The 17,459-nt window shown below is 51.0% G+C and overlaps 2 protein-coding genes across 4 annotated transcripts in view; one reads left to right on the forward strand and one right to left on the reverse strand.

The window, feature by feature from the left end:
- Window positions 1–38: 38 nt before the first annotated feature.
- Window positions 39–9,107, reverse strand: Stap2 (signal transducing adaptor family member 2). 2 transcript variants are annotated; one of them, XM_021218330.2, is made up of 13 exons: window positions 8,937–9,086; window positions 6,294–6,365; window positions 6,018–6,140; window positions 5,440–5,496; window positions 4,301–4,401; window positions 3,847–3,981; window positions 3,446–3,515; window positions 3,272–3,374; window positions 3,095–3,160; window positions 750–923; window positions 575–667; window positions 430–504; window positions 45–330 (listed from the first exon to the last, which is right to left on the reverse strand). In XM_021218330.2, exons 1-13 carry the CDS (start codon window positions 9,036–9,038, stop codon window positions 266–268), a joined length of 1,236 nt encoding a protein of 411 aa, XP_021073989.1. In that variant the 5' UTR covers window positions 9,039–9,086; the 3' UTR covers window positions 45–265. The 2 variants fall into 2 exon arrangements, with proteins under 2 accessions (XP_021073988.1, XP_021073989.1); XM_021218329.1 differs by having other exon boundaries at window positions 39–330; window positions 3,095–3,374; window positions 8,937–9,107.
- Window positions 9,108–12,649: 3,542 nt separating this feature from the next.
- Window positions 12,650–17,459, forward strand: part of Mpnd (MPN domain containing) — a 7,714-nt gene continuing 2,904 nt past the window's right edge. Inside the window, exons 1-8 of one of the 2 annotated variants that reach the window (XM_029531233.1) lie at window positions 12,650–12,760; window positions 12,834–13,090; window positions 13,932–14,168; window positions 14,632–14,755; window positions 15,341–15,422; window positions 15,589–15,685; window positions 15,990–16,062; window positions 16,136–16,212. In XM_029531233.1, coding sequence (XP_029387093.1) covers window positions 12,754–12,760; window positions 12,834–13,090; window positions 13,932–14,168; window positions 14,632–14,755; window positions 15,341–15,422; window positions 15,589–15,685; window positions 15,990–16,062; window positions 16,136–16,212 — 954 coding nt within the window. In that variant the 5' untranslated portion in view covers window positions 12,650–12,753. The remainder of the gene's footprint in view (window positions 12,761–12,833; window positions 13,091–13,931; window positions 14,169–14,631; window positions 14,756–15,340; window positions 15,423–15,588; window positions 15,686–15,989; window positions 16,063–16,135; window positions 16,213–17,459) is intronic. The other variant, XM_021217771.1, reaches the window with a different exon arrangement.

Here is a 17,459-nt window from a genome sequence, read left to right on the forward strand (position 1 = left end):
CAGATGCCAAGCTAGACACAATCCTACGGCCACGTGGCATTTTGGGTTTGGGTTTAGCTTTATTAAACAAGGTCTCACTCTGTAGCCCAAGCTACTGTGGAATTCACTATACAGTTCAGGGTAACCCCCAAATTCCCAGGGGTCTCCCTGATTTACTTGAGGGAGGACATTTTGCACCAAGCTGGCTATGTCCTACCCCCGAGTGAGGATAGAGCTGGAAGACTATTGTACCCAGAGATAGCCCACTGATCCCTGGGAGCCTGGATCAGTGTTCCAGTGCCCTCCTCTTCTGTAGTTTCTCTTCCAGCTCAGCGGTGATATCCCCAAGTTCTGGTGGGTAGGAGTCCAGACTTAGCTAGGGCACCTTGGGCTGTGCCCCAAACCCTGGGGCCTGCCCACCACGCATCTAAGCCCCCAAAGTCTGCTTACTTGTCACAAGGGAGAGAGACTGGGGCGAGCTTCCACCTAGCTTCCTGGTCCACACGCTGGTGATGGCTTTGAGATCTGCAGAAAGAGGTGGATGAGGTCCAAGGCCAATGTCACAGAGGAGGAAGTGGGGAGAATAGAGCCCTACCTGGCTTAGGCACAACTTGTGGCTTTGGAGGTTTTGCTGGGAGCCTTGCCGGCTTCTTGGGCTTCAGGAGGACTGCCTGACTGGAGAGAGACACTGCATGGACAAGAGAGAGAGATGTCACAGGGTGCTACCTATCTCTCCCAACTCCGGTGTTGGCGGCCCAACCTGGGCTTACCATCCTGGTTCATGTATTCGGCTGCTGGGGAGTCTTCAATGGGAGTCACGTAGTTCTCATCCTGGTCTGGGAGCTGAGGCAGGGGAGGTAGTTGAGGCAACTTGTCTTCCTGGCTGGGCACAGACACAGGTACAGGTGGGAGTGGCTTTGGGACATTAGCAGGGAGGGCAGGGCCTGATGAGAAACAGAGTCACTTTTAGAGCCTATGTGATACATACCCCTTAGGGAGTACCTACTGAGATAAACAAGTATGCCCACCTGCCAATCACAATGTGTCTGCACTCTGGAATGCATATGGGACCTCAGCTTTAGACAGGTACGAGTGTATACGTATATGTGTATTATGGTGGTATGCCCCCACCCCAGATTCATGTTTGAATGCTTGGCCCATAGGGAGTAGCATTATTAGGCCTTGTTGGAATAGGTGTGGCCTTGTTGGGGGAAGTGTGTCACTGTGGGGGAACAAGCTTTGAGGTCTCCTAGGCTATGCCTAGTGTGGCACATCTCTTGCCACCTGTAGATCAAGATGTAGAACTCTCCCCTCCTCCAGCACCATGTCTCTGCACACAGCCACACTTCCTGCCATGATGACCACAATGATAACTAAATCTCTGACCTGTAAGCCACCCACAATTACTTTTCATTACTTATTTATTTATTTATTTTGTAAGATTTATTTATTTGCTGGGCGGTGATGGCACACGCCTTTAAGTCCAGCACTTGGGAGGCAGAGGTAGGCAGATTTCTGAGTTCGAGGCCAGCCTGGTCTACAAAGTGAGTTCCAGGGCAGCCAGGGTTATACTGAGAAACCCTGTCTCAAAAAAATCAAAAAAATAAAATAAAATAAAAACAGAATAAAAAGATTTATTTACTTATTTTATGTATATATGAGTACACTGTAACTGTCTTCAGTTACACCAGAAGAGGGCATCAGGTCCCATATGAGCCACCATGTGGTTGCTGGGAATTGAACTCAGGGCCTCTGGAAGAGCAGTCAGTGCTCTTACCACTGAACCATCTCTCCAGCCCCTGCTTTTTCTTGATAAGAGTTGCCATAGTCGTTGTGTCTCTTCACAGCAATGAAACTAAGACCTGTATAATGGGCTGGAGAGCTGGCTCAGCAGTTGAGGGCACTGATTGCTCTTCCAGAAGTCCAAGGGTTCAAATCCCAGCACCTACATGGCAACTCACAACTGTCTGTAGCTCTAAGATCTGACACCTTCACACAGACATGTAGGCAGGCAAAACACCAATGCACATAAAACAAAAATAAATAAATTATATTTTTATTTATTTATTTATTTATTTATTTATTTTGTTTTTTTCGAGACAGGGTTTCTCTGTATAGCCCTGGCTGTCCTGGAACTCACTTGGTAGACCAGGCTGGCCTCGAACTCAGAAATCCNCCTGCCTCTGCCTCCCGAGTGCTGGGATTGAAGGCCTGCGCCACCAGGCCCGGCTAAATTATATTTTTAAAAAGACATGAATATACAGAGGTGTATAGAACCTTTGACATGGACACACACCTCAAAAGCATAGCATCCAAATCCATGTGAGCTCGGGAGGACCATGCTGCACTCCCCTCAGAGCCCAGCAAGGCAGGCTGCATCTTCCTCTTAGTTGGTAAATGAGACCTCGAATCCCCTTCCTGCCTAGCTCCCACCCCAGGTCTCTCTCCTTTAACCATCTCTATTAATAAAATCCTTTAGAGCCAGACCATTAGTTCCAGCACTCAGGAAGCAGAGGCAGGTAGATCTCTGTGATTTCCAGATAGCCAGAGTCTCAAAAACGAATGATGATGATAATAATGATGATAAAAAAATAAAAAAAATAAAATCCTTAGGATCGGGGGCTGGTGAGATGGCTCAGTGGGTAAGAGCACCCGACTACTCTTCCAAAGGTGCAGAGTTCAAATCCCAGCAACCACATGGTGGCTCACAACCATCCTTAACAAGATCTGATTCCCTCTTCTGGAGTGTCTGAAGACAGCTACAGTGTACTTACATATAATAAATAAATAAATCTTTAAAAAAAAAATCCTTAGGATTTCAGTGGAGGAGCTGATGCCTGTCATCTGACTCCATGGCTCCATGAGAGTACATGAGAGCCTATCAAAAACAAAAAACAAAACAAAACAAAACAGGTGGGGTGGCACACTTTGATCCTTACACCTAGGAAGCAGAGGCAGATGGATCTGTGAGTTCAAGGTCAACCTGGTCTATAGAGTAAGTTCCAGGGCAGCCAGGGCTACACAGAGAAACCCTGCCTCAAAACAAAACAAAAAAACCAGAGCCTTTGGGGTGTGGATCCCAGGTCCTGCAGTGGTCATAGGGAAGGGGAGTCACCTGAGCCTCGGGAGGAGGGCACAGTCCATGCACTCTCGCCATTCTCCCGATCCGAGTCCACGAAGCCTGGAACAGAGAGGGCGGGCAGCCTGGAGGCAGCCTGGAGGCCCGGAGCTAGCCCCCCCTCCCCCCAGAGAGTATCCCTGTCCAAGCCTGGCAGTCCCACATCGCACACACCTAGAACCTTCTCATAGTCCTCATCCAACAAGAAGGGGACCAGCGCCCTCTTGGTGTGCGTCACAAAATAGTTGACCACAGCTTCCAGGGAGGGGCAGGAAAACTGGGCGAGAGAAGATGGTCGGTCAAGGAGGGGCAGAAGGAAGACAGAGCCAAGGACACCCCAAAACTCACCGGGTCTTCTACGTCGATCACATACTTAGAACCTGCCCGTTTCACTTTGTAGTGTTTGACCACGGGAGATCTGAACAGAAGTGGACAATTGGGTAGCTGGGATGCCACAGTGCCCACCCCAGGAAACCAGCCCCCTATGAGGCTAACCTCAAGACCCCGCCTGTAGCCATGGTCCCGCCTCTAGGCCCGCCCAGTTATGGCCATGCCCCACGAGACCCCGCCCCATATGAGAGCCACCTTGCAGAAACCCTACCCTTAGGCATGACCCCGCCTTTGGAGGTGCACCCCTAGTCGTAACCTCATCCCAAGTTATGGCCCGGGCCCGGACTAACCACTTTCCCGGCAGCCTCTGGCTACTAAACCCCCAGCTAGGGCCCCCATACTAGGTCCGGCATGCGCACCCATTGAGAATCTGCCGGGTGGTGACCGACACACTGTCCTTGCCATCCCCGCCAGGCCGCAGAAGCAGGTTCCCGCACTCCGGGTAGCGCTCCAGGAGCAGCTGTGCCTCCAGCCTGCTCACCTGAAGAAAGCACCTGGGCGATTGCACACGGGAGATGCAGAGAGTCACGCAGGCTCACACTGTACTAGGTCTCAGAGGTCACACGCCGGGCCACCGCCCCCCCCCCCGGCCTCGCCCCCAGCGAGACCCCGCCCCTCGGCATAGGTCCCGCCTACTCAGAAACCTGGTCTCCACTCTGATCCTAGGTTTCCCTTCTAAACTGAGGCACCGCCCAAGACAAAAGCCCCGCCCTTCTCTTGAATGCAGCCCTGTCACCCCCCCTCCCCAGGCCCTCAGAAAGACCCTGCTCTAGAGTGGGTTCCTTGCCCACCCCACAGGCGGCCAGCACTCACCAGGGCACCTCAGCTGCCCTCCGTACCTCCTCTTTGGCCAGGACCTCGGACATCATGTACAGGTGTCCGGGCAGCAGGGTCAGGTTAGATGGGACACGGAGCTGAAGGATGATCCAGGTAGAGAATGCATGAGTGGGGACCCAAAAGGTAAACTGAGGCCGGCATGTGTAGCCAGAGAGAAGTCCCTCTGTGCCCAGCACTACCGGGCACCTCACAGCACACAGATATGTAGGCACTCAGAGACAGACCCCGAAGCCGGTTCAAAAGGTGCTAGCTAGAACCTTGCTCCTAGTGCTAGGCAACTCAGGTTCATCGAGGAGCCAGGGAGAAAAAAATTGAAGTTTTAAACTGTGTGTGGTGATGCACACCTGTTACCCCAGCACTCAGGAGGTGGGGGCGGAGGAGGGAAGTCACTCTCATCTATATAAAAAGTTTCAGGACTACCTGGGCTACAGAAGACCCTATCTCAAAAATAGAACAAGGAACCGGAGCTCAGGCATAGCCATGCAGAGGACTGGAGTTCTGTTTCTAACACCTACCACTCAACAGCTCTCAAACTCCTGTAATAACTATTGCTCCAGGGGATCCAGCACCCTCTTCTGGCCCCCGAGAGCACTGCACTCATGTACACACACACACACACACACACACACACACACACACACACACGCACGCGCGCGCGCACACACACGATCTAAAAATTAAAACAATTTAAAAATTAAATGAAAAGTTTTAGTTTCCTGGTCTGGCTTCAGGCTGTGAGCTTCCAGACTGAGAGTGACTTGTACACTCTGAATTGATGGGGACACGGGACAGAGATTCTAATGGTTTATCTCAATTGTTCACTCAATGAAATTGCAGGTCACCATGGAAACAGACTTCTGGGCACACCCATGAGAGGTCTTCTAGTTTTCACTGATTGAAGTGGGAAGCCACACTCTGAGAACCATCCTGTGGGTAGGGAGCCCAAACTGAACAGCCAAGTGACCTGACTGACAACTCATCGCACTTGCTCTGCTCCCTGTGAAGCCATCCTCCTGCCTTCAAACCAAGAATAAACCCTCCCTTCCTTAAGATGCTTGTGCCAATGATTTTGTGGTAACAAAAATAAGTAACAGAGAAGTAAAAGCTGACTTTACCTCCACCACAGTCAAGATAAACCCTTTCCACATCTCACAAGACTCCAAGCTCTCCACCTAGAGAGAGAGGGAAAGAGTTTATTTTAAGAAAGATGGATGTAGACAGGCATTGGTGGCGCACGCCTTTAATCCCAGTGCTTGGGAGGCAGAGGCAGACAGATTTCTGAGTTCAAGGCCAGCCTGGTCTACAGAGTGAGTTCCAGGACAGCCAGGGCTACACAGAGAAACTCTGTCTCAAAAGAGAAGAAGAAGAAGAAGAAGAAGGAGGAGGAGGAGGAGGAGGAGGAGGAGGACAAGGACGAGGACGAGGAGGAGGAGGAGAACACACCAGAAGAGGGCATCAGATCTCATTACAGATGGTTGTGAGTCACCGTGTGGTTGCTGGGATTTGAACTCAGGACCATCTCTCCAGCCCCCATCTGTGTCTTTATGCAGACCGGCCCCTTCAAAGGCATCTAGAGCCACAGAGAGGCCCAGTGACTTGTAGAGTAAGAGGAGCCCAGAGGGGGACGTTGTGTGACTCCATGGTTTTGTTGTGAATGTTGGAGTGGAGGGAGGATTATCCCCTTCTTACTTACCTTGAATTTCACCTCCTGGTCCCGGAGAACCAGGCTGAAGTGATAGGCAGTGTCACATGAGCTTCCCAGCAGAGCCTCATCTTTGAGCTTTGAAAACAGCCTCAGGTCCAGCTTTTCCAGGGGCTGGCCCAGAGGAACAGGAGTGTGTGAGTACCCAGCTTGTGGTTCTCTCAGGTCTCTAGGATGATAAGGCCACCCCCTTGCTGACGTAATCCCAGATCTCCACCCACCTAGGTAAGGATCCATCAGACCCTGAGCCCACATCCCCTTCCTCACCTGCAAGTCCCGATTGCTGTTGTAGAAACAGATGGCTAAACCCTGGAGGCCTGCCCAGAACTTCCTGTAATCCTGGGGGCCGGAGAAGAAGGGAGAAAGCTGAGGTGGTGTATGCACACTATATATAACCTTTCCTGCGGCAGCACCTTTGCCCAGCATGCTCCTTCCACACTGTGTGAAGCTACTTCAGCAGGGGCTGTATTTCCTCTCATTTAGGTTTTTTCTTTTCCTTGACACCTTCCCATGTAGCACAGAATACCCTTGCACTCCTGATCCTCTCAAGTGCTGGTATGATGGGCATAAACCGCCATAGCCCATCTCTGTCATCCAGGGCATGGACCCCTGGGCTCCATCATGCAAGGTGAGCAGGGAATGACTGAGTTCCAACCCCTGAAAGTGCATGCTCACTGAGGACCTCCCTGCCCATTGTCCAGCCTGGGCAGCTCCTGTTGTCTAAGAGACTATGCTCTGGGGTACGGCTAGTGACATTTGTCCAGCATGGAAGTGAGCCTGGACATTTAATAAAGGAGAAGACAAAGAGACTCATAATGAGATAGAGTCACAAAGCACTCCACAATCTGGAGAGACAGGTGTTGGAGGAAGAAGCTGGCCTAACTGGATTAATGGTATATGCCATCTACAAACACATCTACACACTCACATATCCACCTGCCTTCCCATCAACCCATCAACCCATCCCATCTGCTCATCCATCCATCCATCCATCCATCCATCTGCTCATCCATCCATCCATCTATCTATCCATCCATCCATCTTATGTATCTTGTACTTATGTATCTTAAGGTCTGGGACAGTGATCAGTCTAGCATTTTGTCAGTTGTTGAGGAACATTTTGGCTATCCAGTGTTTCCATTGGTGTGAATAGTTATTTTAATTTCAGCGAAGGATGTCTTTGTCTCTTTCTTCAGAAGGTTAACATTTCTTGTAGAGGTCCATCCATCTACTCATCTAGAGCTATAATATGTTAATCTGCTCTAAACTCCCTGGTGGGTGTGCATGTGCTCCTCGATACCTGCCCAAATGTTTTGGATTCACAACTGAAACACAAACACAAACACACACACACACACACACACACAGCCGTCTATTTTAATATAACCTTGTGCCTTAAACAACGCAATGGCTGGGCACTTCCAAATCTCCCCATTGCTAACACACTCTCCCCTCCAATATTTCTGAATTATTACTTACTAATTCCTATTTTCCATTCTGGACCCAGGCTTTGTGGGTCACGATCCCCAATTCTTACATGTTAACAGTGTCTCTGCCTTACACTTCTCTCCTTCCAACAATAACAATTCTCCTCTTCCTTCACAATCCTTGCCTGGGAACCTCAAAGTCCCACCTCTGTCTTCCTGCCCAGCTACTGGCTGCCAGCAATTTTATTTACCAATTAGAACCAGCTGGGGGCAGGGACCATTAGCATCTCACTTGCAGACATGCAAATTCCTGTGTAATTTGGGAACCCAATTAACATAATACAAGCAATAAACTAAATCCACAACACCATCCAACTATTCATCCATTCACCTATCTGTTCATCCATCCATCCATCCATCTACTCATTTACCCATCTACCAACCACCCATCCATCCATCCACACATCCACTCACTCATCCATCCATCCATCCATCCATCCATCCATCCACACATCCACTCACTCATCCATCCATCCATCCATCCATCCACCCTCTCACCCATTACACCTACATCCATTCATACATACACTCACCAATTCACCCACCTACCCATCCACCCACGTGTCTGCCCATCCATCCATCTATCCATCTATGCACATCCATCTGTCCATCCTTTGAATGAATCCTGTAAAGGACTTGATGGTTAGGCTCTATCTGGACACATGTGGGATGTGGATGAGGGACCTGAGGGACAAAGTTAGGAGAAGTGGAGGGGTGCATTCATCAGAAAACGCATAAGGGCCGAGCATGGTGGCAGAGCATGCCTGTCATCCAACACTTGAGAAATGGAAGCAGGAAGATTGCTTCAACTTTAAAGCCCTTCTGGGTTATAGTCCAAAAACCAGTCTCAAAACAACCCTCTCCTATGTGGCTGCAGTCAGGTGCCATCTTTCCACATGTCACCTGCCCTGACCTTGGCCCACCTACCCCGACCCTCCTCCTTGGAAAGGAGGAAGCAACCTTGGTTGGGGTTAATTCTGGGCCAGGAGGAGGAGGAGGCTCCGGAATCGGAGGACACCTTATTTCCTGGAGGATGTCTCTAGTCCTGTTTATTTACGTTCAAAGAGTGGGAAGAGAGACCACGTTAGAGAGATTGAGACAGCTGGGTAGACAGATCAAGAAACCTATAGTCAAGCAGTCAGGCAGCCAGGCAGAAAGGTGGACAGACAGGAAGGCAGACAGGCAGGCAGACAGATCAACAAGGATGAAATTAGAGGACAGATGTGGAAAGAGACACAGAGACAGACAGATAGCCAAACCTTCCACAGCCAGTGGTGTATGCTCGCTCCACTAGGTGCTGTCCCACTGTCATGCACACCCACCCCTGCCGGGCCCATAGTCTGTGAGGTGACCTCGGTTCAGAGAGGCTCTTGTCGCTGTCCCAGAACAGCGACACTGCTAGCTCCCCGCTTGCTCTTCATACCTGGTCACAGGGTCCCTTTTTCTCCAGGAAGCTCTCATAGTAGTGTGAAGGTGGGGTACCTTTGAGCTTGGGGCCCCGGGGTGGACTCAGGGCCGAGGCCATGACCAGCCTGGGTCCCTGTCCTTGCAGTAGGAATCTCAGCCTGGCCAGGAAGTGGATAAACAGGTTCCTGGGGAGTTTCCTCAACTCAGTCAGCTGTCACCTCCCTCCCTGGCAGTGCTGGGCTGGGCGGGGGCTGGATCCTGCGGAAATCCCGGTAGCTCTGGGCTCCTGTCCCAAGCAAAGACAGAGACCTGTTAGGGAAGGCGGCCAAGAGACCAACACAGGGAAATCACAGAAATATGCAGTAGGAGCACAATGGCAAGACCTGGAATGCTTGGCAGGTGGAATGAATGCAGCAGGAAGTTTCTCTGGATCATCGATACACGTTGCTGACACCTATGACAGTAGTAGCCTACAGTCAGTCAGGGAAGGAGGGACTCTCTCAGTGCTGTTCCGTTTGAACACAATGTATATATCGATCAATTTATTTTTTGGTTACATTTACTGTGTGTATGGGTGTGGAGGTCAGGGGACAGTTCATAGGAGGTGCATTCTCTCCCTCTGCCACCTGGGTCCCAGGGGTTAAATTCAGGTCATCAGGTTTGGTGCCAAGAGCCCTTTCCCACTGGTACACATCACCAACCCCTACACTGAACTCATTCCCAGCCTGTGTGCCCAGAGTGCCCTTATCGCACTCACATCTAAGTACTTCAGTTATTTGATTTTAGTTTTTTCTTTTGCTTCATTGAGACATGGTCTCCTATAGCCCTGCTGGCCTCCAACTAAGTAGCTGAGAATGACCTTGAATGTCTGAGCCTCCCGTCTCCTGAGCATTGCTATGTGTGGTGTGCATCACCATGTCTAGGTTTTGTTTTGGTGGTTTTTTTTTTTTTTTAGATTTATTTATTATTATATGTAAGTACACTGTAGCTGTCTTCAGACTCTCCAGAAGAGGGACTCAGATCTTGTTAAGGATGGTTGTGAACCACCATGTGGTTGCTGGGATTTGAACTCTGCATCTTATCCGCTGAGCCATCTCATCAGCCCCGTTTTGGTGGGTTTTTAAAAAATATTATACATATATACACACACACACACACACACACATATATATACATATATACTCACTGTCTCAGACACACACACATATATATATATATATATATATATATATATATATATATATATACTCACTGTCTCAGACACACCAGAAGAGGGTGTCAGATCCCATTACAGATGATTGTGAGCCACCATGTGGTTGCTGGGAATTGAACTCCGGACCTTTGGAAGAGCAGCCAGTGCTCTTAACCATTGAGCCATCTCTCCAGCCCTGTGATGATAGTGTTTTTGATTTTTGTTTGTTGACTCTAGATACATAGTCCAAGCTGACTTTTAACTCCAAATTTTTCTGCCTCAGCCTCTCAAGGGCTGAGGTGACAGACAGGTGCGGGACAGCAGGCCTGACATGACAGACAGGTATGGGACAGCAGGTCTGACATTCACTGCTTTTGCTACTTTGAAAAATTATAACAAACCGAGTCATTTTGCTTCTTTAGCTTTCTACCTTTTTTTTCCTCCTTGTCGCTGTAGAAGCAACTCAAGCCCTTTGCACATGCTGAGTAAGCGCTCTGTCGGTAATACACAGCCCTTCTCAGTATGATTCTGCCCGGAGGTTCTGCCTTGACCATGCTCCAAGCTCCTCACTGGGAAATTCTAGGCTGAGGCGGGGCCCTGACCACGCCCCCAGCCCCTCACTAAGAACTCTCAAAAGAAGGCCTGGGCACCTGGCTTATGGTGGTAGTGTACCTGGCTCCTGGCTAGAGTAAGGCTTTAAGGTCAATTCCAGTACAATCGATCAGTGTGTAATTGTAAATTTGGCCAGGCATGGTAGTACACTTGGGTTTTCCCAGAACTTGGGAGGTAGAGACCAGAGCAGCCTTAGTTACATAGTAACGAGTCTAGAGTGGTCTGAGATGATATTTTCTTTTTCTTTTCTTTCTTTTTTTTTGGGGGGGGGGGGAGGGGGCGGAGGTTCGAGACAGGGTTTCTCTGTATATAGCCCTGGCTGTCCTGGAACTCACTCTATAGACCAGGCTGGCCTTGAATTTAGAAATCCGCCTGCCTCTGCCTCACAAGTGCTGGGATTAAAGGCACGCGCCACCAGTGCCCTGCGAGATGCTATTTTCAAAAGGCAACGGCAGAACAAACAGATTGTGAACTCATTTTCTTCAGTTCCCAGCTAGGGCACCTGGACTTTACACAGGTAAGAGGGTAGAGATGGAGACCTAGATAGTGGCTGTGAGTGGCACAATCTCCCTTTATCTTCAACCAATGTTATCTTTAGGTTTCTGTACATTGTCAAGCCACAGTAGTTGCTCCAAAGTGTCAAAGGTCACAGGGGAGCTAGGTGTGGGGATGCAAACATGACGTAAGCAGGAGGAGGCTGAGCACGAGGATCACTGCAAGTGGAAGGAAGGAAAAGAAAAAGTAACCAGGAGCCACGGACTGTTGTAGCGCAAGGGTAGGATGTGGCAGTAGTTACATCATAGAAAGGTCCCTTTGGGACCAAGTTGGAAGATAAACAGGATGAAAACGGCCAGTGAGCAGAACCTGGAGCCTCTCTCAAGGCTTTGCGTGTCACGAGGTGGTTAGACCTGCATACTGAGCTGGGACTTGGAAGCGGTAAACTATGGAGCCCAGAGTCTGGTGGCCTGGGCTAAGGGAAGAATGATTCTCATTACTTGGACCCTTCCAGAGCATCCTGCCTCTTTCTCCAGTGGGACAAACCCTCCTGCCGTTTGAGACCACCCCAACCTCTGGTTAGTCCCTGTCACGGATTTCCAGACCTCCCTGGGTCGGGGTAATCTGTGAAGAAGGCCAAATCAGGATGGGAACAAAGGCCCTGGGCCTTGGGCGCCTACAGTAGTAACACCGCCCCTTCCCGCTCGCTGCTTGGGCGCCGATTGGCTGAGTGGGAACCATCCCTTGTCGCTGATTGGATGCTGGAGGTACCTGGTGATTGGCAGATGAGAACTGCGGCACTGGGCTGAGTTAACCCTAGAAAGACTAAAGCTGGCCAGGCTCAGAGCTTTCTTTCGATCCAGCTACAACGCGCCGCTGCTTTCCTAAAGCGGCCCTACACTTCTTACAAACCTGTTTTTCCCCTGCTCCCAACCATGAAGGACGCTGCCTTTAGCTAGCGCACTAGCCTCACTAGCAGCTTCCTTCATTGCTGCTGTAAGCTGAGGGACTCATGAGCTCCAGGATGCAGCCCCACTAAGGGAGTCTAGTCCTCCTGAGCGCGGGGAATCGGGGGCGGGGGAAGGCGTCCTGGGTCTGTTTTTTCTTCCAGTTCACCATCTGCTTCAGTTTCCCTAGTGTTCCAGGGGCTTCCCGCATTTCCTTTCCTGCGCGTAGGCAGGCCCAAGACCTAAGGTTTCCATCTCTTTCCTGAAAGCTGAGCCACTCCTGCCTAGGGATCAAGGTTGCAACCTAGTAGCTGGTGGCCTCTAGTATGGGATCTCTATCTAGTCCCTGAGTGAGAAGGTCCTGGGCCTGTTTCCTTCTCTAGGTCTCCCCCAACCTAGTTTCGCCAAATTGCACCGGATCGCTCCAACTCCAGTGCAAGCGCAACCCAAGGGCTCCGTGTCCCCTCCGCCCGCGGCGGGCCAAAACCTCCCCACCCATTTTCAGTAACCAATAGGCTGCTGTATCCCCGCGCGGGGAGGAGCCCGGTCACTCGGAGGAGGCTGGGCCGGGCCGGGACACAGCGTCCATGGCAGGTAGGATGGTCCGCGCAGGCGGGGACGGGGCAGCGGGACGCAACCTCTGCAGCCAGTTGCTATCTCGCTGCAGCTCCCGAGTCTCTGTCTCCCGGGGCCACGGCCGAGGAGGCGCCGGAGGAGGATGAGGACGACGCGGAGGCCGAGGACCCCGAGCGCGGGGCGGGTAGCGGAGGGCGCAGCGGCAGCCTCGGTGGCAGCGGAGGCGGCACGGCAGGGCCTGGGATGGCCTTAGGGGGCGCGCTCACGAGGCGCGCGGTCACGCTTCGGGTGCTGCTCAAAGACGAGCTGCTGGAGCCCGGTGAGGGGGTGCTATCCATCTACTACCTGGTGAGCGACCCCCAGAGACCGTTCATGCCCTCCACTGCTAGCGTATAAAGAGAAACCGAAGCCCTGAGGAACCGTGTTAATCACAATGCCACATAGCCCTAACCACTGCCATCTGGGTGTGTCCGCGGGCAACCAATCTGTGCGATAGCAGATTCCCCATCTGTAAAATGAGGCCTTCCTTCCCAGACTCTCTATGAAGACCATGGCTTCAAAACTGTGTACTATTATTTAAAATGATCGCCCAAAAACCTTTGTGATACCAAGAATGGAAGGGACCTTTACCCCTGACTATGCCCCCACCCCCCTCACTGCGGGATTCTAAGCAGGGGGTCAACTCTTGACCTTGCACCCAACCAACCCCTCACTTGGGAACAGTCTTATTGATTATTCCAAGCAGGCTCTGAAGTGTGCTTCCTGCCTCAGCTTCCCCAGTAGTTGGGCTGACAGGCCTGGGCCGCTATGCCTGCTCTAGCTGCCATTGCTTAATTTTTTTTTTTTTTTTAAAGATTTATTTATTTATTATATGTAAGTACACTGTAGCTGTCTTCAGACACTCCAGAAGAGGGCGTCAGATCTTGTTTCGGATGATTGTGAGCCACCATGTGGTTGCTGGGATTTGAACTCGGGACCTTCGGAAGAGCAGTCGGGTGCTCTTACCCACTGAGCCATCTCACCAGCCCCACCATTGCTTAATTTTAAAGTTGTGCATCTGGGTGTGGAGTGCCAGGAGTACTGGTGTGAAAGATGGCGTTCCTGTGAAGAACAAGGACACCAAGCCTCAGGGAGCATGGAGTTAGGAGTCATTCGGACAGGAGTGTTTCAGCCCCCTCTGTCGCTGCAGGGCAGGAAGTTTACTGGGGACCTGCAGCTGGATGGCAGGATCGTATGGCAGGAAACCGGACAAGTCTTCAACTCACCCAGCGCCTGGGCTACACACTGCAAGAAGCTCGTGAACCCAGCCAAGAAGTCCGGCTGTGGCTGGGCCTCTGTCAAGTACAAGGGCCAGAAGCTGGACAAGTACAAGGCCGCCTGGCTCCGCCGGCACCAGCTACATATGCCCGTAGCTGTGGCCGATGAGGTAGGAAGTACATGCCTTCCACCTTGCGCTGCGGGGATGAGGTGTGCAATGCTGTGGGGCAAGACACAGTCTGATGTGATTCAGCAAGATGGAGCACCGGGAGGAGGGAGGCAGGGAGGGGCAAGCCAGCTGGGGCTCCTGGGCTGCCGAGGACTTGGGCTTTGATCCTGAAGGAGGTGGGAGTCATGAATACAATTGGCAGAGGGAACTGCTGTAGGTAGACTCTCGGGGGAGAGGCAGCTCAGAGATAGTCTCGCCTGAAGTAGTACAGCCAGAAGACAGGCTGAATCCCAAGCTTGGGGAGAATCTGCACCCCGGACACCTCTGCTCACCGTCGCCCTCTGGCGGTCCGTCCGGGCAATGGCACCTCGGGCTCAAGCCTGGGCTCCAGTGAGTGACATTTGTACAGGGTGTACTGTGTGAAGCTCCCAGCTGATGTTGTTGCTACACTCCACTCCACCAGAGTCCCACCAGTGAAGGGGAGGAGGAAGAACTGCTGTTGGAGGAGGAGGAAGATGATGTGCTAGCTGGGGTCTCATCAGAGGACAAAGGCCACAGACCCCCTGGGAAGGGTTCCTTGGAGCCAGGTGAGGGGCCAGGGCAGAGGAGGGGACTGTGATGTGGGAAGCTGGCTTTGATGTTTCTTAGGCCTGGGGAATCCTGAATCCTGATTGATCCTGATTGACAGTCGTCTAGTCTAGTTTCACTCTCTGCCTTCCTTTCTTTTCTTTGCTGGTCAGTTTCCTTCCTTCCTTNCTTCCTTCCTTCCTTCCTTCCTTCCTTCCTTCCTTCCTTCCTTCCTTCCTTCCTTCCTCTCTTTCTTTCCTTCTTTCTTTCGAAACAGGTTCTCATTGTAGCCCTGACCGACCCAGAACTCACAGAGATCCATCCTCTGAGTGCTAGGCTTAAGGGCATGTATTATCTTTTTATTGTGATGGGGCATGTAGATCAGAAAACATCTTTCAAAAGTTGGGTCCCTTCTTCCACCATGTGGGGTCTGGGTATCAAACTCAGGTCATCAGACTTGGTTGCAAGCCCTGCTGAGCCATCTCGCTGGCTCTGCTTCCTCTTGCTCCCTTGGGCATCCTTGCTTTTATGTGAAGAGAAGAGAGCAGAGGGTCACTCCTCTCTCTCCCCCTCTCCCTCCCCAACCCCCCCATTTCTTTCTCCAGAGGCCACACCCCCAGGGAAGCGTATGGACAAAGTCGGGGTGCCCGTCCGTTACTGCATGCTGGGCAGCCGAGACTCTGCCAGGTCAGTTACACCATCTGCCCTGATCCTGGCTTCCCTGGAACCCTTGGTTGGTTTGATCCAGCAAAGGCAGGGCCTGGACTCCTTGGCTGCTGAGAGTACTTAGGACAGGTGGAGGTGGGAAAGAGCCTGAGTTCCTAAAGCCCTGGGACTCTCCTGATTACTCCAGGAACCCCCACACTCTGGTAGAAGTAACATCCTTTGCTGCCATCAACAAGTTCCAGCCATTCAACGTGGCCGTTTCCAGTAATGTGCTGTTCCTCTTGGTAAGTGACTAAAAGTCAATTTGCCTGGTCACCTTCCATGTCTAGGAACAAGGAACTCACTGACCTGGGTGAGGGACACTGAAGAGATATACAGAAAGTACTCAGTAAGTGCTTACTGTTAGTAAATAATCTGTGCTCATTTAGGAATGGACCCCAGAGCCTTTGCACATGCTAGGTGCCTACATGCTCACCAGTGAATTACATCCCTAGGTAAATGGTAGGTGCTTGATAAATGCACATAGGCTAACTCCTGCATTGAAATAGGAAGTGCAGCCTCAGCCAGCCTTCCCTATTTTGTCCTCAGGACTTCCACTGTCACCTAACTCGGAGTGAGGTCGTGGGCTACCTTGGTGGTCGCTGGGACATCAACAATCAGAGTGGGTATTGGGCCTGGGTGGACAAGGGCGTAACTGGGGCAGGACTGATGGCTTCTTGTTGGGTACCCCACAGTGCTGACCGTGCTGAGAGCCTTCCCCTGCAGGAGTCGGCTGGGGGACACTGATACTGCAGCCACAGTTGAGGAGGAGGTGAGGGCTTGTTGGGGGTTCGGGGGCAGGACAGTGGCCATGTTCTGCAAATGTTGAAATGAGTGTCAGTGCCCATGTCTGGGATAGAAATGCTGGCTCTGAGCTTTATACGACAGGCCTAGATTACGGCGTCCTCCTGCCACTCTTTTGAGTACTGGGATAGGCCTACTCCTATGCCTAGATGTAATTTTGTTTTGTTAGTTTAATTTCTAGATAGGGTTTCTCTGGGTAGCACTGGCTGTTGGAATTCATTCTGTAGACTGTGGGTCTGGCCAGGGTAGCCACAAACTCATAGAACCATGTGCCTCCTGTCTCCTGAGTGCTGAGATTAAAGACATGCACATCACTTGTACAATCCTATATGTAATTTTTTTTTAATCTAATGGACTTTTTTTTTTTTTTTTTGAGAGAGACAGGGTTTCTCCGTGTTGCCCTGGCTGTCCTGGAACTCACTCTGTAGACCAGGCTGGCCTCGAACTCAGAGATCTACCTGCCTCTGCCTCCCAAGTGCTGGGATTAAAGGCGTGCACCACCACTGCCTGGTTAATCTAATGGATTTTTTAAAAAAAAGATTATATATATATGAATACACTGTCCTTGTCTTCATACATACCAGAAGAGACCACCAGATCCCATTACAGATGGTTGTGAGCCAACATGTGGTTGCTGGGAATTGAACTCAGGACCTCTGGAAGAACAGTCAGTGCTCTTAACTGTTGAGACATCTCTCTAGCCCCCTATATGTAATTTTAAAAGGATTTTCATATCTTCTGTATGGTGTTTTGCCTGAATGTCTGTCTGTGCATCATGTGTGTGCCTGGATCCCCTGGAACAGTCGTTATGGGTGGTTGTGGGCCACCGTGTCGGTGCTGAGCATTGAACCCAACAAGTGCTTTTTGGGAGTTTTCAAAACAGGGTTTCTCTGTGTAGCCCAGGCCATCCTGAAACTTACTCTGCAGACCAGGGTAGCCTCAAACTCAGATATTTACTTGCCTCCATCTCTCTCTCTCTTTTCTTTAATATTTATTTATTATGTATGTAAGTACACTGTAGCAGTCTTCAGACACTCCAGAAGAGGGAGTCAGAGCTCATTAAGAATGGTGGTGAGCGCCGGGCCTGGTGGCGCAGGCCTTTAATCCCAGCACTCGGGAGGCAGAGGCAGGCAGATTCCTGAGTTCAAGGCCAGCCTGGTCTACCAAGTGAGTACCAGGACAGCCAGAGCTATCTATACAGAGAAACCCTGTCTC

Source organism: Mus pahari, chromosome 18, assembly GCF_900095145.1.
Source record: "Mus pahari chromosome 18, PAHARI_EIJ_v1.1, whole genome shotgun sequence".
Lineage (NCBI taxonomy): Eukaryota > Metazoa > Chordata > Mammalia > Rodentia > Muridae > Mus > Mus pahari.